We start from the raw sequence: 20,496 nt of genomic DNA, 5'->3' as shown, positions 1-20,496 counted from the left end.
TAGTGCTTTGAGCATGACCGTTCTGGCACGCCAAGTGTAGAGCCGTGTTCCCTGCCTAAAAAACAGAGAGAGCGTGTGTGTGTGAGAGAGAGAGAGAGAGAGAGAGAGAGAGAGAGAGAGAGAGAAAGAGAGAGTAAAGCTTTTAGTTGTAAAGGTACCATGAAGGAAACCATAAGGCATCGAGACCTTAGAATTTCCAACATTTATTTGTATTATTTGGACATTGTCACATACAGTATATCAAAATATATCAATATATCAAATATACAAATTCAGGATATAAAGATTAAAACACTACTAAATAATCACTATTAAAATTTACACACTTTCAGATATGCAATATTTTATATATTAAAAAACAATGCCTATTATTTTTTATACTTTTCATGTCTGAGAAAGTTCCTGCTATCCTGCTATCCTGTGTGTGTGTGTGTGTGTGTCTTGTGCTAAATAACTCTCATTATTGATTTATTTTTATATGTATGTTTGTAATTTATTCTTTACGTGAATGTGGAACGTGGTACAGAGACCAGTCAAGACTCTGTAGTGAAGAGTGAAGACACTAGAGCACAAACTGCTTCTCCTCCATCTCAGATGATATGATGAAGATATACACTGCTAAATTTTATACACAAACACCAAATCACCCTCCGGAATGATTCGTTTTAGGGCCAAAAAACTGACTTCGAACGTTAGTCGCGACACCTGCTGATAAACGTTATTACTATGGCAACCGACGACTCGATAGTACAGACACTGCCAACACAACAAGTTCGTAGCTTAATGCAGTAGATTTGACGCAAAATAAGGAAACATAACATAAACAATTACATTAATACTATAACTGTATTATATATATATGATTTAATTAACATCTTCTGACCAATCATATTTGGGAATTCTACAGCACTTTTGGGAAATTAGTATATACTTTTATTTTAAAACAAGAAAAAACTGGACAATTGCTGTATAAAAGTCCCCTCTGTAAACAGCTAGTAAATCACCTCATGTTTTTGAGAGAGTTTTAACACCACTTTAGTAAATCATGACCTGATTGTATTGGTAACTATTTATCAATCCCAATATTTATAAATTGTTCAGCAGAATTGGATAAAAATATTGATAACATTACCTTGTTTTTAGCTTGGATGTGAGCCCCGGCTTTAACCAGCAGTTTGACGGACTGACTGAAGCCGTGCCATGCGACCTCGTGCAGCGCCGTGTTTCCATCCTGTCCAATCAAACAGAAGAAAAATGCTGTAAGATTCCAATGTAACGATGTGTCTCGTGTACAACAGGAAGTTTAGTATATCAGTACAAATCCACGTCTCAACACTCACTTATTATTAGGTTATTTATTGTGTGTGTGTGTGTGTGTGTGTGTGTGCACGTCTATTTGTAGCAAAAGTATCCTGATGTCTGCATATTATCCTCAATTTATGTTACAGCTTCTACAAACTCTTTACAATTGATTCCACTTTTTTTCCCTTCTCATCAATCTGCAAAATTGTTTTTATTTTTATTTTTTGTGAAAAGTATTGTGTTGTATTTTTTCACCTTGTCTTGCCTGTCCAGTGCACACCCTTCCTGGACGAGCGCTGTGATGATGTCACCGTTTCCCACCACGGCTGCTCGGTGTAACGCGGTCTGATCGCCCTGGAAGCAGCAAGTCAACATTCACATCGATACAACTTGAACTTGTTGAATAGTTACACAGATGCAGCAACTTGTTAAATTATGTTCGTTCTGTTCTCTGGACAAATGTGCACACGTTTTTTGTTGAACTGATCCAGGCAGATCTCATGTTACAAAGAAAATCTGAATCAAGAGATGAGATGTAGATCTTCGCATGCATGCTAAACATTTGCTGAAGGCCACAAATATGGGATAAATACAGTATGCAATAAACTGAGACTCTGATAGCATGGACTAATCTGCAAATAAACCGGAGAACTGAATATCATTGAGAAACGATATGCCTGAGCCATGAGTTAAGTGTCTCGTGTCTGCAGGCTCTTGTTTTAGAGGCTTGGATGGATTACGCTTGTCATCACTGCCTGCTATAGTTCATTAAATTCATACATAACTAGTACAGAGGCTAGCTGGTCCAGATCTGTTTTTATATTACAATGACTAATGTGGAAGAAGACGAAATTTCGACCAGTTCATGTTGATATTGTCTGAGAATCACGGCCACTTCTGCAGCACTGCTTACAGCAATGTTATTCATACAGAACTAGATAAGCTTGAAGGCATGATTCCTAAACTATAAAATCTAGCATGTCACTGTTAGCGCCGAGCTTCCACCGAATAACGAGTACAAACCAACCACATTTGCTAGGACTCATGCAAACCACAACATGCAAAACCGGATCATGATCTTTGAATACCATGAAAACGAGATGTTCGAGCCGCTTTACGAGTGCAGGTTAGTTTTTAGAATCATAAACAATGCAACTATATAAACAGGCTATTAAATCAAATCAGGAAAACAGCAGGCACTCGGCAACGCACCCTTATAACAAAAGTTCTTTATAATCATATATTTGTAGTTATAAAGCAGGTTTTAGCACCAGATAAAAACAGATTTAAAGAACAGTTAGCGTTCTACCTATTTTCCCCTCATGTCAGCAATGTTTTAGCAGAATGTACCGGATACTATTTTTAGTCTATTTTGGACAAACAACCTTCATTATTACTGCCTGGATTATTACCCAAGAATATTTTACAGATTTCTCTACATTGGATGAAATGTCCAAAAAAAAATGCTAACGTTCTTGTCCTATAATCAAAGCTAAACGCTAAAAAGGAGCAGATTAGCATCTCTTTGATTACAGAATACAAGCCAGAACAGGAGCTGATTGTTTCTGTACTTTAGTTTGTTTTTTGATGTTTGTCTCCCGGTACTTCAGCTTTTTTTTTGAGCTACATCTCAAAAGAACTATCTTTACTCATTACACACAAAAAAAAAGGGTAAATTCTATGGCAAAACTGGAGATGTGCTGAAAACCAAAACATTCATGTCATCAGTCCGTTGTATCTTTATATACGGTATAAATCTACAGTCATCACACAGGATCGCACAAAGAGTAGTTTCACTAACAAAAAGAAAAAAATTGATGTGATAAGTGCAGTTTCCTGTTACTCACGTCATCCTGAATGTCCAGATCGCAGCCAGCCCTCAAAAGGATCCTCACAACCTCAACGTGGTTTTTATAAGCGGCCAAATGCAGCGGAGTCCGGCCATACTGCATACACACACACACACACACACACACACACACACACGTTGTGTCAAAACAATGAGGTTGAAAAAAAAAAAAACAAAGACTCTTAAGCTTTTAAAAGGTTTTAAAGAGTTTTAAACAGGATTTATTTCCCCTCATGGTAACTGCTGTCTACAATGTTAAACTATCAGAACAAATCATTATTTCTTACCTTTTCTTACATACCTCAAGTATGTATATATATATATATATATATATATATATATATATATATATATATATATATATATATATAATCTACATTGATTATAGTGGACTTTTCTAAAAATGCTACTTTATTGTGCTACAACCAAAGCTATAAGCTAAACAGTAGCAAGTTAGCATAGTTAGCAAGTAAGTTTATAGAATGCTAGTCAGAACAGACTGTACTTATTGTTGATTTTTAAGTAAGCGTGCTTGACTTTTTTTTTTTATTTCTAATACTTTGATCCTTAATGAGCTTCATCTCAAAATAATAATCTGTACATTTAAGAAACACTACATTTCTCTATAATCATATATTTGTAGTCGTAAAGTGCAGATTTTTAGCCTCAGGTTTTTTAGCTTTAACAAGTCAGTCCTTTCAAATTCTAGCCGAACGTGTGATAAAAAACTAGTTAGTTGCCCTATAGTGTTGGTTTATTGGTGAAAGGGGCATTAATTTACCACCAGGCATTAAAATCAGTATGTTTCTCTTTTGTGGAAACATTCAATTGATTGACAGGTTTGAAGCTGTACTTCAGTTTTTTTTCCCAAAGAATTTATTTCTACCTGAGATTATTAAATTGCACTTTTATTTTCAGAATTATTGGCACCTCCGTTAGTCACTGCCTATTAACTGGGATTTCCTTTTAGAAACATTTAACATCAGTGAAATACTCATCCTAGATTTGCGCTTTAATAGAAAAGCTGTTTATTTTTGTTCACGTCGTACTGTAGGTCATACGGTTTGGGGTTTCAAGGTGTGGCGGGAGCAGTTTGCCCTCCTGGGTTTGGTTTTCCTTGACCTGGCTTTGGAGGGCTGCCATTTTCTCCTGTTTTATTTCAGGTGGAGGCCCCTGGTGGGTTCCAGGGACAAAGGCACCATAGCTACAGCAATGTGACCTGGTGTGACCCCTAACACTGAGGTATTATCTCAGTCCGCCCTGCATTCGCTCACACACACACACACACAGAAACATGCAGCATATTCGTGCTTTTTCTTCTCTGCTTTCACACACATTCCTTTTTAGTTCGTTTGAAAAAAATCAATATTTGTGATATATTTCCTGGAGCTTGGAGCAGGTGTATAATATACCTGGTGCTGTATAGATGAGCAGTAGTTCTCTGATGCACCAGTTTGCTTCATTCCTCGTCGTTCATTCCACATAAAGATGAAAGCTGTCTAAAGTTTTGGGCTCTGATCCGGATTCTGCCTTGTGCCTGTCTTTAGTCAGAGTTGTGAAATCACCCTGACCCATTTTCCTTCTCTTTCGCTCTCATTTCTAACTCCAGACTCACTTACTGCGGTATTTCCACTATATGATCATGCATAACTTCCACCACCCTTTCTTAGCAGGATACAATTAAATCTATGACCGAAAAGATTTCAAACAAAAAGCACAGAGTAACAGGTGACGGTTTAATGGGAAGCTTGTCATAAAAGAAAGGTACTTTATTCAACAACTTGTTTAAAGAATGACATTTACTGTGTGTAAATGTCATACTGTGTCTAAGTCGGTGTCAGAATATATCAAATCCTAGAAGGTAGAAAAAAAACTATTTTGGACAAAACTTGATTTCTTGTTTTTGCCAGAATTTGGCTATAAATACAATTTCCATGCTTGAGATGACAACAAAACCTGTTCTAGGAATCTACAAAAAAACACCATTCACACTTATTAAACAAAGTCCCCACTGAACAAAGCTCTTTGCTGAAGCATACCAAAGCTCTGCTATTCGACTCACCTTGGTGACGGCGACTTTGGCGCCCTTGTTGATCAGCTGCACCACATTTTCGGCCTGGCCCTTGTGCGACGCTACCAGGAGACGCTCAGAAAGTGCACGCACCGATGCCGCATCCTGCTGGCTCATGAAGCAGAGATCAGCCGTGACCGATCTAACTCATCTTCAACGAGTCAAGATAGAGCAGAGAAGCGCTTTAGACGTCAGAGCGAAAGGAAGCGACATACCGTCACTTAGGGCCTGCGGATGGACAGGAAACACATGAGGTGAAAATGTGAGCATGAAAAGAGGAAAACAGGAAGAATGTGTGAAGTGTGTGTCAGCTCATAATATATATTATACATACACATAATATACATAATACATATATATATTGTATAACACAGGGATATCATTTTAACCTGATGAAACACAATATACCTGATCATAGCCATATTGTAAGGATTTCACTGACAGAAGCTGTTTCTACACATCACACACACCTCCGTTACTCTCTCAACACCGCCGCACCAAACTGCCATTAACTTAAGTAGGTTTTCACACTGGCAGGTTCATCAGAGCACAGTCTGAGTGAAAAACTGATAATGTGAAAGCTGTCACGTGGACAGAGAAGCGCAGCGTGCTACTAATCCCGAGACTACCTGTAGGAAGTGATGCGAGTTTGATTGCTCTGGAACCGCTCGGCGATTCCTGCGAACGTGAGCTTGTCTTTGTACTCAGTTCAGGAAGTAAAGTATCATCGTCATCAGTTTCCATAACTGTGCATAATAGCACAAAATTATCGATAAACATAAAATAGGATAAATCGACGTGGTTGTGTTCTCCATGCATTTTTGTGATGATGTAAAGTGAAGCCAGTTCTCGTTCCAACCAATCACGTTTTGTTGTACAGTCAAGACGGGTGCAGTGTCATATCGCTCCAAACTCTCACAATATAAACCCTTTAGCATGGATGAATCATGTTCTAACCGTCTAACAGCATCATTGTAACAACATTTAAAAGAAAGCAAGCAACATTATGACTTATGGAGTCTTTATTTTGTCGGATACTTTTGAATGACACTTAAAACGAATCGTTCTGAAAGACTCATGAATCAGTGAATCAATCAGGTATCTATCGATGAATCCACTGATCCATAACAGTGACCAGTGACCAGTGATTTGAGTTACTATAAATGCAGTAATTACTGTTTTGTGCAGTTAAGATAAATATATTTCCTGATAATTAAAATATATTAACGAATAAAGCGTCGCTCATGTTCTTTTAAATATCCGAACGTTACTAAAATAGCTGATAATATAACAGCGACATAGTGTTTTAAAAGACTTAAACATACAAAGCAATCTGTTATGCGTGTTTAGTGTCTTTTCCCATCAGACACCTCCCCGAACCCTGGAGTGCTTAATCCCATAATTCTCTGTTTATGGAGTCTGAGGCAGCACATAAAGAGTGGTAATTACAGCATTGACTTTAATACACGGCTGTTGATGTTGTAAGGCTTCACAAAGATTTCCCCAACAAGACGAGGCACCGGTGCTACGAGTGAGTTGTGTTTTACAGGCTTACCCACATATCTGATTTTGTCGCCCTTTTCCGTCACGCATGGACATAAATCACCTCTAGAGATGATAAGGCTTTCGAGCTTCACATACCTTCGTAAATCTTCTTTAGGCGTAAACGTACTTTGCTCTTAGCCTGAAAATCGATCTCTGGTGCAAATTCTTTACATAATTTTAGCTTCGTCTTGTCAGATTTAGAGTAAAACCATCCACAACACTCCTACACGGTGATCCTTTAACCCCGGAGGCTGTGTTGTTCAAACCCGCACGGTCTGGTGGGTTTTTTCTGAACTAAACCATGTGAAGTGTGTAGGATTTCACAAAACTTGTGTTTATCCAACGCTCTCAGAAGGAACGCTTGTCAGGAAGCTGTACCGCTTGCAGTAAGCCTGTGACAAGATAAACCACTCAGGATATCTGACACCCGAGACCTGAAAGTGAATATCTTTTATATGCGGTGCAGGCGACTGGAAGCGTAAGTCGTCGTCCGTCTTTAAACAAAGACTAACGTGTTTGTTTTTCATCATGCACTTGAATATACAAATAAATACGAAAACTTGTGTGAAAGTGACTGAGTGCATGAGGAAGTGATCATGTGAGTCAAAGAAAGAAAAATTTGCTCATTAAGGATCTAAACCGACAACCAGATTTCTGTATAGCTGCTTATTCATGAGGCCATCCTTAAAAATATTTTGGTTTGCAGTAACAGTGTATAAAAAAAAAAATAATAAAAAAAATAAAAAGGGTCGGTAGGTAGGTCTATATATTTTTTTTTTTCAAGTTTCAATGTAAAAAAAAAAAAATACAATTTTGGTGACGGTGATTACGTAGGTATGAATTTAAACAAATTAGCATATCGTGACGTCACTGACTGGGTCTTCAACCAGTGCCTTCGGGCGCATCGTTGCAAACCTCATTTTGACGCAGGCTATATAGACCACAAACAAATTAGTTTGAAAGGTGACCGCGAACATTTTGTTTACTGCAGCCGCAGCCGTCGTTACCAAGCGCGAACCGTTGACTCTGACAGTGAATGAGTGGATGAGACGAAGCGAACGCACAGGCCATAGTGTGACATCCGTTAACCGATAGTGTAAACATAGATGACGTCACGGGTTTTTATTTAAAAGAAAGAACGTAGCCTTCGTTTGTATGTAGGCCTCGGCAATTTATAGTATATAAATGTTATTATTTACAGTACTTACTAAAATATAATTAATATTATTTTATTGCTTTTGTATTAGTTGTTTGAAGAGTAAAAAAAAAAAAAAGGTCGGTCTTAAAGCAAAAAAAATAAAAAAATGTAAAATTGACAGGGTCGGTCGGGTTACGGCAAACAAGAATATTTTTAAGGATGGCCCGATATACTGAATTTAGATTTATTCCTGATAGTTTACTTCTAGTCCACCTACTGAATCCGTATCTTCTGAATCCTTTTTTTTTTTTTTTTACTGAACCCACTACAAATGTGAAATATGAAAGTTTTCCAGAACATTTTGCACAGTTACAGATTTGAACCTGCTTGAAACGAAATCCCTGCTTCATGCCAAGCGAGATTGCACAAGACGCTCTCGGATTACTAAACGTTTCCCTATAAAACAAAGGCTAGCCCGAGATGTTTCTGAGCATGGATAAAATCTCAAAAACAAAACTGAGCCATCGCTTTAGTCATCTAGACCACCAAAGAATTCAAAGCGCCTCACAGAACGATTCTCTTTTATCAAGTCTGAGAAACCGTTTATATCAGAGCAAAAAAAAAAAAAGAGCGCTGTGGTAACCGAATGAAAAGACCCCCTCTTGAGCAGAAGAAAAATGAATAAGACTTAAGGAGGAGATGTTTTCCCTCCCTCATCCCCCTGAACATTGCTCCATACAATAGCAAACCGGCTCTTGGGTGCAACTAGGCAACCGGGCTTTTCTCTAAAAGAACGAAAAAACTCCAGACAGATCGAGTCGGACTGCACAATATAGCGTTTGTTATATTTCTAACACCAGGCTATGCATTATTTCTACAGTAACAGTTAGCGTACACGTTCTTGATGCATAAATGGATTAAAAACATTTTGAATTGCTGATATTTCACTTTAAGGCTGATTAGGACCCCACATGGATGATTAGAAACCATAAAGCTGGCTTATTTTGATATATAAATTTGATATTTTGCTCTCAAGTCCATCAGTGGCCAGTTAGACGATAACTTAAATTTGTTCTAGGATAAATCTGACACAGTTGTGGAAGGGAAATGATTTATAAACACTCTTTGTTGTCACCCTGAAGCAGATGAGGTTCCCTTTCGAGTCTGGTTCCTCTCAAGGTTTCTGTTTATCTGGTTTATTTATATATTATTAGTGATAAACAATATGTATAATTTATATCCAGAACTGATAGATTTCTGTAAAGCTGCTTCGTGACAATGTTCATTGTTAAAAGTACATTTAAATTAAATTGAAATGAAACGGGGGCACGGCGGCTTAGTGGTTAGCACGTTCGCCTCACACCTCCAGGGTCGGGGTTCGATTCCCACCTCCACCTTGTGTGTGTGGAGTTTGCATGTTCTCCCCGTGCCTCGGGGGTTTCCTCCGGGTACTCCGGTTTCCTCCCCCGGTCCAAAGACATGCATGGTAGGTTGATTGGCATCTCTGGAAAAACTGTCCGTAGTGTGTGATTTCGTGAGTGAATGAGAGTGTGTGTGTGCCCTGCGATGGGTTGGCACTCCGTCCAGGGTGTATCCTGCCTTGATGCCCGATGACGCCTGAGATAGGCACAGGCTCCCCGTGACCCGAGGTAGTTCGGATAAGCGGTAGAAGATGAATGAGAGTGAAATGAAATGAATTGAAATGTAAGCAGAAGTTTATTTAGCATTTTTTTGGAAGTCTCCCATTTCATCTGAGGAAAAGATCTAAAAAAAATCTTTACAGATTGCTTGTAGAACTCTGCATCACAACACCAGCTAATTACTGCAAGTGTTTTGTTACTTATTTAATTGTTGGTTGTCCTTTTTTTGTTTAAAATAAACTACCAAGCCTGCAAACAACATGAACAAGCACTTTGGAATCCGCAGTTAGGCTTCAGATTCATTCTCTGAGTGTCGGGAAGCTAACGTGCCTTACTGAACCCTTCTGTGGTGCAAAACACAAAGCCCAAGCTTGCTAACAGGCCTCATGCTGCGTCTCTGAAACAACACCCGCCCTCAGGCGAGAAGACACAGAGATCCGTATATCTCTGTAACATGTATGTGATGTGCAGCGGGACTGTAAAGCACCTTCTGCTCCTTCGTCCATTAACATACTTCCTGAAACCATTAGATGCCCTTTACACACCTGGTGCTCCTTAAACCTACTAATCAGGTCTCTGGAGAATAGAGCAGGGGACTATAACATGTAGACAGAGATGTAGTATATATTTACACAGATAGAGAGCACTGACATATGGACACACACACACACACACACATAATGGCTTACTGCCATTTACTCGATTATGGAAACTTGAGTATGATGGAAATCCGAGCAGAAATTAGTGCTGATCTAATTCCTGTCTGTGTGACATCACCTCCCAAAAGACAGAGATTACTAAATTTGCAGCATCAATTCAAAAGAAAAGCAAAATATAGCATCATTTTGGTAGACTATGTTATGCTGCTGTGTACTTTATCTACTCATTTATGTACTTTTTTGGGTAGATGATGAGGGAAATCATCAGAAAGGTGAAATGAAATGAATACGAGTTATAAAGATAATTTTTTTTATAAAAATAAAAAATATTTACCACTTTTTATACTGAACAGAATTGTATTGGACAAATAGTACAAGTTTTCTGTAGAGCTATGTGGGGAAATACTTTTGTTTTATTTAATATACTTAACGTAACTGTTAATACTAATTACACAATAAATTAAAATACACTCTTGTTTTACCTCAGAACTATTACACACGCAGTCTCTCTCTCTCTCTCTCTCTCTCTCGGAGTCAAAATGTGAATAAAGCAATCAAACGTCTGTGGTTTTAATGATCCTCAGGGGATTTTTCAGCCCATTACCAGCTCTTACAGCGTTCACTAAGCCTGACAATCTGACTTAAACAACATCAACAACAACTTCATCAGAAGCCAGACAGACAGGAACGTACTACGATCCTTTCCTACCTGTAAAACAGCTGGAGTTTAATCAGTGCTGGGGTCGAAGCCCAATCTTTGACATCAGGCTACTCCTATTTTTAAAAACTCTGGTTATTTCTGATAAATCCACTTCCAAATCTAGTCCAGCTCACAAAATGTCTGTAAATCAGATGAGAGAAACAGAGTGTGTCCTCGCTGGCTGTGATCTGATAGCGAAGAGGGTGTGTGTGTGTGTGTGTGTGTGTTAGCCCGGTTCTTCTCGTCCGATCCCTGCTATGAAGCATTAGCATATCTACAGGCTGACTGGCAGCTCTTTACAGCCCAATGAATTAATGCGCCGTCTGTCATCTGCCCCCCTCCGTATCCTGACCTTCACACGGGGGCCCGTGTTCTCTTTCTCTGCTACGGACACATCGATTCTTTCTCTTTCTTTTGATGCACAAACAAAACACACCCTACCAAAAAGTCTTATATTACATACTCATATTTTACATATCGTCCACCACGACTGACCCGAACATTAACCTCAGTTCTTTGAACAAATTTTCCCTGGTTGTACATCAGTTGCTCTAAAAGGTGTCTCGATGCTGGAGGGGAGGGTGGAGAGGTCACTTAGAGGTTAGACCCTTAAGACTCTCCTGAGAATCAACAAATGTTCTGGTTGTCTGTTTGAAAAATTCCGTAACCCCAGCCCCTGCCCTTCCCGTCTCCGGTGAGGCGACTGCACAATTTACTGCTTTATCCCTGTTCAGTTCAGGGCTTGAGGGTTTGTAGACTCTGTGAAGGGGCTTAACAGTTATTGAGAATAACAAAATAACAAAAACAAAATGAAATATGTTTCTCAATTACGGGAAATCAATTCAATTAACTTCATCGTTTTATTTGTCCAGAATATTTAACAATAGATAACAAAAAGACAAAAAAAAGACCCACCTTCAATACACCAGACAGCATCTAGACAAGACTCAGAGCTTCCTGTGCAGAATCTTTTGCAGTGATGAGACCAAAATTTAACGTTATAGTCACAACCATAACAGAAGTCAACAAGGCCTACGGTGGAAAGTACACCGTCCCCTCTGTAAAGCATGGTGGTGGATCTCTGATGTCTTGGGGCTGTGTGAGCTCCAGTGGCACAGGGAAGTTAGTAAAAATTGATGGCAAGATGAATGAAGCATGTTATCAGAAAACACTGGCAGACAATTTGCAATCTACAGCACAAAAGCTGCACATGGGACGCTCTTGTATGTTTCACCATGACAATAATAATCCAAAGCACAAGGCAAGGTTGACCCTCCAATGGCTACAGCAGAAAAAGGTGAAGTTTCTGGATTCCATCACAGTCTCCTGACCTCAATATCACTGAGACTCTTTGAGGAGATCTCAAACAACCAAAATATTTACAGGAACCTAAGGCATTTTGCCAAGAAGAGTTGCTCTAATACCAGAGAGAATTAAGGACCTCATGCACAATTATTACAAAAGACTGCATGCCATTATTGATGCTAAAGGGGGCAATACACTATATTTGTGTATTCTGTTCTGTTACAGTTTGCCTTACATATTAACTCGAGTCCTACAAGAAACAAAATACATCTGTTTTACCTAAAAAAAAAATTAAATGAAAATGTGAACTGTATCAGATTTAAGCAATAAATGATAAAAAAAAATAAATGTTAAGCAATAAGGTTACAAGGACAGCAGTGATTGCTTTATACAAAAAGTGAAGACAGAAGAAAACCCTAAATCTTTTGCTACCGAGCTGGTTTTGACACTTCTTGAAAAAAATTTCGATTCTGAATGTACGTGAAGCGTTGTGATTTATGTTACACCTGATGACAAAAGCCATGCGAATGTCTTTCCATCTTTATAGACTCCATTGTGTAACACTGTGGTTTGCTTTCGTGCTTCAGGGCAGCTGCTCAACACCTGAATTCAGTGTTAAAGGGGTTTAAATTACATCCTGCTATGAGTCAGAAGCATGTTGTACTGTGGGTAGTAAAGATACTGTAGACAACATAAACACATTTAGTCATACGTATTTCTCATAAGTGGTGGTTTGCAATTGGTGGAATTGGTCTTGGTTTGCTTTGTAGCATAACTATTGTGTATTATATTCCACAGAAACCGCAAAGAAACCTGGGGCTCAGTTTAGCCATATTTCAGTGTAGCTTCTTATATTAGCCGTAAAAAAACATTAGAATTCCAAACATTTATAATTATGACTTAAAATGTGCTCATGCTTGCTTGTTTAGGTTGTTAAAATTAAACTGCAGAAAATTTCGATGATTTCATAAATATGCTTCAAATCCACTCAGAATTCCTGTCAGTTAAGCTTAGGGCTGGGCGATATGGCTGAAAACTGTATCACGATATCAGTGTTTCATATCGGTCGATATCGATAATTATTGATATTTTTTATGACCCATTTAAAATAAGGACCAGGAGAAAAATATTGCATTTAAACATTTTTATTTTAAACTTAACCTTCCTCTGATCGTAATCCCCTCAGTTATTAAGACAGAAATGTCAACAAGCAGGAAAACTCCAATAATTATAATGTAAACATAAATCTAAAGTCACAATGAACACTTAACAACTATATCTTAACATTTAAGGTGCAAAATGAAAGAAAATGTAAGAAATGCTTAATAAAGTGTAATAAAATAGTGCAAAGTGTTAAATATAAACATAGAGAAACCTGAGAATTTAGTGCAAGTTTAGTGCTATTGCATAATTTTCAGACGTTTGGCGCAACCAAACATGATACTGTTACATGATTGGCTGTTAGCGTGTCACTCCCTATGTTGCTAGGTTACCAGAGAGTGAGTGCATTTGTTAATGCAACCAAACTTGCTTCGCAACCTCTATTTTATTCCAACAAAGAATAAAAAATATCGAACATTTTATCTAACACATTTTTTATTGATATCGATCACGTGTCTATCGCGATACATATCATTATCGTTTTATCTCCCAGCCCTAGTTAAGCTCAGGGTTGCCTTTTTGCTAGCATTAACAGTGAGAAAGAATACAACATGCTCCATTCAGCTAAAGCTCAAGTCAACCTATAACACAACCTAACGCTCAAGTCATCCTAATATTCAATAAAATATAATAAAACTTTCACTGAGTTTACAGTAATATTAAAATCAACTGACACAGACCGTTGGTTAAAGCTATATATAGCCAAACAGCTAATGTGTTTTGAGAACGTAAATACCTTATGAACTCCTAATAGTAGATATCTAGTAGATAGCTATAACTAGATAGCTAGGTAACATACAAACAAAAACACACACACAAAAAAAAAAAACGCATATTCGAGGAGGCGTCTGTTATTTTCCTACTTTGTATTTTAAAATTCCTAAGAATTTCACCGCTCAATTTGAATCCAAAGGTCTTACAAAGACTTGCTGTGAGCTCGTACTGTAAGACATACTGTAAACATCATCAGGTATATGACTACTGCCTGTGTCTTTGTACATCTACACACACACACACACACACACACACACACACACACACACACACACACACACACACACACACACACACACCAGTCCTCTGTCCTTCCTGTCAGGAAATGTCACTTGATCTCACATTAAAGCCTGGAGTTACATCCACTCATTGCCTGTTCTCTGGAATGGGGAGACTTGGTGACGTGGGTACACACACACACACACACACGCACACACACACACACACACAGAACAATGAAGAAACAGTGAGATCTCTTCACTGCACAGCTTTTCATTCAGCAGGTAAAAATCACTTGTATCCCACATCACACATTTTTACTTCTGTTGCAACCAAGTTTGTTAGCCAAACTTAGTGAATCTTTATAATGGGTTATTAGGAGTTGTGTGAACAAAGATGTCTGTCTGTTCTGCCTTCCTTTGGCACTCAACTTTGCCATTCCAGATTTCAATGGGGGAATAAAAAAAAAACCTGACTGGGTTAGTGGTGTAAGAACAATCTGAGAGGGTGGAAAAGAGGAATATTACAGCACAGTGATAAACAGCCTGGATGTTTGTGTGTTAAAGTTCAGACGAAAGGAGAAAACAAGCGAAAGAAAAAGCAATGCTAGCACTCATTATTAATATAAAGCCTCTTTATAGTGCTTATTTCTTTATAATGTACTAGCAATACTTTCTAAGTATATTATAAGCAATAGTAATATGTATTAATGTTCCAAAGTACCAAATACTTTTGGTAATAAGTATTTATATTATTTAAAATACTTAGAATAATACTTAAAGTGCTCTCTCTCGCTCTCTCATATATATATATATATATATATATATATATATATATATATATATATATATATATATATATATATATATAGAGAGAGAGAGAGAGAGAGAGAGAGAGAGAGAGAGAGAGTATTTTAAGTATTATTCAAGTATTAGTCAAGTATTATTTAAGTATTAATACTATAATATAGTATTAGTATTTATAGATAGATAGATAGATAGATAGATAGATAGATAGATAGATAAATAAATAAACATGTTGGAACCTGTAGCAAAATTACCTTTTCTTAGGATGTGCAGGAAGTGAAATACTTCAATAAATAAACATATAAACAGATAAATAAATGCTAGCTATTCAGTAGTTGTAATTTCTCAGAATTTTAATACATATAATTTTTATACTTAGACATATTTTTCAATATATTCTAACATTTCTCAAGTAACTTCACTGGCTCAGTGATACGATTTTAAATGCTAACGCTAATCAATGTATAATGTTTTATAGCGTTAGCTCAGCTGCTAGGTTTTGGACCTTTGGGCAAGAACATTATAATAATATGAAGACTGACATTCAGACTTACTAAATGTGGAATTCTTGATTTTAAAAGTAGAAACTAATGATAAGATGCTGTAGTATAAGAGGATTAAAAACACCATGGCATCGCTGGCTAATTTCCTACAACAGCACACCGTTTTGTGTTTTGTTCCTTGTAAATAATGTCAAGGAATACTTTCCAATACATTGTTAAAAAAACCTCTAAAGAATAATATGCAGAATCACAATGTGCAAGTATTACACATTCTCAATACTTTAAGAAATGCTGATTGATCAGATTTGGCTTTTTTTTTTATTGTGTGGGTCCTTAATGTAATCTCAGTTGCACTTTACCCTACAGAGATCTGTAACATGAACCTACACATCTAATACAAACCGAAACACTTGAACACACACCAGGTGCTATTTGCATTGTTTTGACTGTGGTCAAAAACCTCCTTGAACCGGAAAACCCCAATCATCTCACACATGAAAGCCATCATCAGCAACACACTGATAGCTCCATGTGAAGCAGGATAACACTCAGTCTCATTAATCCATCAAATCCTACTTTCAGAATTACAGACCAGACTTAGGCCGCGTTCGAGGGGCACGGTGGCTTAGTGGTTAGCACGTTCGCCTCACACCTCCAGGGTTGGGGGTTTGATTCCCGCCTCCGCCTTGTGTGTGTGGAGTTTGCATGTTCTCCCCGTGCCTCGGGGGTTTCCTCCGGGTACTCCGGTTTCCTCCCCCGGTCCAAAGACGTGCATGGTAGGTTGATTGGCATCTCTGGAAAATTGTCCGTAGTGTGTGAGTGCGTGAGTGAATGTGTGTGTGTGCCCTGTGATGGGTTGGCACTCCGTCCAGGGTGTATCCTGCCTTGATGCCCAATGACGCCTGAGATAGGCACAGGCTCCCCGTGACCCGAGGTAGTTCGGATAAGCGGTAGAAAATGAGTGAGTGAGTGACTTAGGCCGCGTTCACACTGCAAGTCTTAATGGTCAATTCGGATATTTTGCTCAGATCAGATTTTTTTGTTTGGCTGTTCACATTACCCTTTAAAATGTGGCCTATATCAGATACCAGTGTGAACTATTTGCTGTTTCAAACTGACCCGCATGCGCAAACGAACAATAACAATGACGTCACACGCAGCACGCCGTTGCGCTAAAGTTGGCGAGGATATGGAGGAAATACAGTAAGCATTTTCGCTTTTCTTTCTAAATGTTTGTGTAATGGCAGCACAGAGACGCAGTGTTTTGAAAATTTTCGGATGTCGAGGGCAACTTTTGATTATTTGATCCATTTTGTAGGCGTAGACACGTTTGTGTGCGTACTCGCCGAATGTCGATGTAGATAGACGTACTGTAAAAGTTGCATCAAATCCGCCTTGGTTGTTCACACTGCGGCCACATTGGAAAAAATCAGATTTGGGTCTGATTCAGGACCACATATGGAAGTGGTCTGAATCTGATTTGAAAAAATCAGATCTGGGCTAGATTTGAGTGTTCACACTACTCCTGAAGAAGTCTGACCTGGTCACTTGACCCCAAAATAAAATCAGATTTGGGCCACTTTTACCTGCAGTGTGAACGTGGCCTTATACACCGTAATTACTGCAAATCATTGCCCCTGAAGGTGCAAAAGAAATAGGATTAAACTAACTTCTATAATGTTAAAATATATATGTATATATAAATATATAATATATATGTCTCTAATGTGAGTTTAAAAGTTATGCATTCAACACCTCAGTGTTGCGGTATTATTTTAACATCACAGTCTGTAGTGTGTTATCCTTCACACAACAACTGAACTTCCACCTGCATGAAATTTCCACGTTTATATTAATGCTCTAATAATTAATGCCATTAAAAAAAAACAAAAAACAATGTCTAATTCTTGATATATTGTTAATAAAGTAAATAACTGTCCTGAAAATTACTATGATATAATCATACAGCGTTTTGGCTGTAAAGTGCATTGCATCATTAGTCATTTCTGTCATGTCACTTATTTACTCTAGTACTTTTTATGAACTGATCACAATAACTGTAAATAATAGGTGCGAGTTCTTTTTTTTTTTTAAGTAATTGTAAAAATTCAGGAACCTCTTAACGTTCTTATCCTACGTGTAGATGCCTATGACTCTTTAGTCATAAACCAAGGACCTGATGCATGAACACACATACAGGCTGATTCTGTCTGATCTGCTTGTACGGCAGTCTGATCCGCCTTCGTGTCAGTTTGCTTGGCTCGGCTTTCTTATCGACCCGCCACACTATCCAACAACAAGTATGTAAAGCTTTGAAATATTAGCAAGTGTCTAAACGTATAAAATAACAAGTACAGCTGCATTTTAAAGTTGTTTTTCTCCCCTCTCAATTTCAGTGAGCTGAATTAAACAAGTTAACATGATTGCGTCCAGCCCAAAATTCTTCAAAATATTATATAAAAAAATGACAAATTCTACACCAGTAGCATGACATATATATAGCAGCCAATTTATTTTAGTTTTACAGCTTTTTACTGACAAGTTTCATATGTACTGTAATATACTTCAGCCACAAATTACAGTCAATAGTAAACACCTGTAATCAGCCACTGCATTAGTTTACTGAACTTAGCTTCCTCTTGGCATCTCATTTTATACTTGAGTTTGTTTCTATCCTGTGTTCACTCACTCACTCACTCACTCACTCATTTTCTACCGCTTATCCGAACTACCTCGGGTCACGGGGAGCCTGTGCCTATATCAGGCGTCATCGGGCATCAAGGCAGGATACACCCTGGACGGAGTGCCAACCCATCGCAGGGCACACACACACACTCTCATTCACTCACGCAATCACACACTACGGACAATTTTCCAGAGATGCCAATCAACCTACCATGCATGTCTTTGGACCGGGGGAGGAAACCGGAGTACCCGGAGGAAACCCCCGTGGCACGGGGAGAACATGCAAACTCCACACACACAAGGTGGGAATCGAACCCCCAACCCTGGAGGTGTGAGGCGAACGTGCTAACCACTAAGCCACCCTGCCCCCATCCTGTGTTTAATGTACTATTATTCTGTGCTATAGTGTTTTTTTTGTTTTGTTTTTTAACCAAAAATGCCATTCTTCAGCAAAGGATCATTATACCATATGATGATCAGGATGTCACTGTTTTTGTATTTAGCTCCCAAACTTTGGAATAGTCTTCCTGATAGTGTTCGGGGCTCAGACACACTTTCCCAGTTTAAATGGAAATCATCTCTTTAGTCAGGTGTACACATAATACATCCCATAATATTGTGCACTATTACATCAGACTTGCAAATATTATGAACAGCAGCAAAGTTAATCCCTCTACATTGCTTCTCTCTTTCTACCCATCCCGAGGCATCCAGAAATTGTACCAGCTCCGATCGTCTTCAGTGCGACGAAGCCTGAGACGAGGCCGACTCTGTGAGGATCCTGAGGCATCTAGAGATCTACCAGCTCCAGTAAGACTCTGCGATACTGAAGAGGAGATGTGAACTCCATGTGGTCTTTTGCATCAATACAACATTTGTCAGACTGTATATTTATAATCACACCCTCCAGTGTCACCCACATGAGGATGAGGTTCCCCTTTGTGTCTGGTTCCTCTCAAGGTTTCTTCCTCTACTTTTTAGTTTTTCCTCCCCACAGTCACCTGAGTCACCTCAGACTTGCTCATTGGGGATAAACACATTTAACAATTTTGTATTCTATTAATCTTTATATTAATCTTTATAATAACCTTTTGTTTTATGTTTATGTTCTGTAAAGCTGCTTTGAGACGATGTCAATTGTAAAAAGCGCCATACAAATAAACTTGAATTGAATTGAATTGACGTCATCTGGTGACCTCCTGATCATGCATTGGATACTTTATCCTTAAAAAAGTTGGTAACTCGGGTGTTGAATAGTGCACACACACACACACACACACACACACACACACACACACACACACACACACACACACACACACACATACGCAAACACACACACACACACGCAAACACATGCACACACACATATGCACAAACACGCAAACACACACACATACGCAAACACACACACACATGCACACACACACACACACACACACGCAAACACACACACACCATTTGCAACTCAATCTGTCATATATTTAAGAAGTAAATCTATTAAACCTGTTACAGTATCACGTGCGCTCGTGCCCACGTCCCGAATGTGGCGCATGATCTATCAGTTCATTCTTTTTATCCTTTCCATAATATATCAGAATAACACCAACCATTTTCCAGGAGTAAAACATTCACAGACCTAAATAGGATTAGCCATCACTCCAAATCTGAACCACAGTCTAACAGAAAAGCATTAACTAACGTGCGCGCGCGCATGACAACAAACCCAACTAAGTGCGCAATACACAATTTAAATCTTAAAGAAACACATAAAGGAGAGATTTCTGCTTTTAGACAGCCGTACAAGTAAAAAAAAAAAAATACATCCTACCCTTAGAGAAGAAATCAATCAGCAGCTTAAAGCGGTGTGTTTGTATCCATGTAAGCTGTAATAAAAGCAGCTCGCGCACACAGACAGGAGTTTGGCTGCTGTTTTCTAAACTAAACTTGTGAAGCGTGAAGATGCGCCACTGCGCCCTCTAGTGTCCAGTTTAGCAATGGCGCTTCTATATGACAAGCACATGGCATTCCTCTGGCAGATGATTTAACTCATAACGTTATTACCCACAGGGGGGCACGGTGGTTTAGTGGTTAGCACGTTCGCCTCACACCTCCAGGGTTGGGGGTTCGATTCCCGCC

The 20,496-nt window shown here is 38.5% G+C and overlaps 1 protein-coding gene and 1 long non-coding RNA gene across 2 annotated transcripts in view; one reads left to right on the top strand and one right to left on the bottom strand.

The window, feature by feature from the left end:
- ankrd6b (ankyrin repeat domain 6b) overlaps positions 1-20,297 on the bottom strand; it is a 27,532-nt gene extending 7,235 nt beyond the window's left edge. The window contains exons 1-6 of the mRNA XM_060883963.1: positions 20,189-20,297; positions 5,214-5,450; positions 3,150-3,248; positions 1,558-1,656; positions 1,133-1,231; positions 1-55 (exon numbers count right to left, since the gene is read on the bottom strand). The exon at positions 1-55 is cut by the window's left edge and continues 44 nt beyond it. Coding sequence (XP_060739946.1) covers positions 1-55; positions 1,133-1,231; positions 1,558-1,656; positions 3,150-3,248; positions 5,214-5,339 — 478 coding nt within the window. The 5' untranslated portion in view covers positions 5,340-5,450; positions 20,189-20,297. The remainder of the gene's footprint in view (positions 56-1,132; positions 1,232-1,557; positions 1,657-3,149; positions 3,249-5,213; positions 5,451-20,188) is intronic.
- On the top strand, positions 978-1,751 carry LOC132855185 (uncharacterized). Its single transcript, XR_009649299.1, has 3 exons — positions 978-1,062; positions 1,144-1,259; positions 1,576-1,751. It is a non-coding gene; the product is annotated as an uncharacterized LOC132855185 (long non-coding RNA).
- Positions 20,298-20,496: the final 199 nt, after the last annotated feature.

Source organism: Tachysurus vachellii, chromosome 12 (assembly GCF_030014155.1).
Source record: "Tachysurus vachellii isolate PV-2020 chromosome 12, HZAU_Pvac_v1, whole genome shotgun sequence".
NCBI classification, from domain to species: domain Eukaryota; kingdom Metazoa; phylum Chordata; class Actinopteri; order Siluriformes; family Bagridae; genus Tachysurus; species Tachysurus vachellii.
The sequence above is the reverse complement of the archived record's forward strand: the minus strand, read 5'-3'. Positions and strand labels throughout refer to the sequence as shown.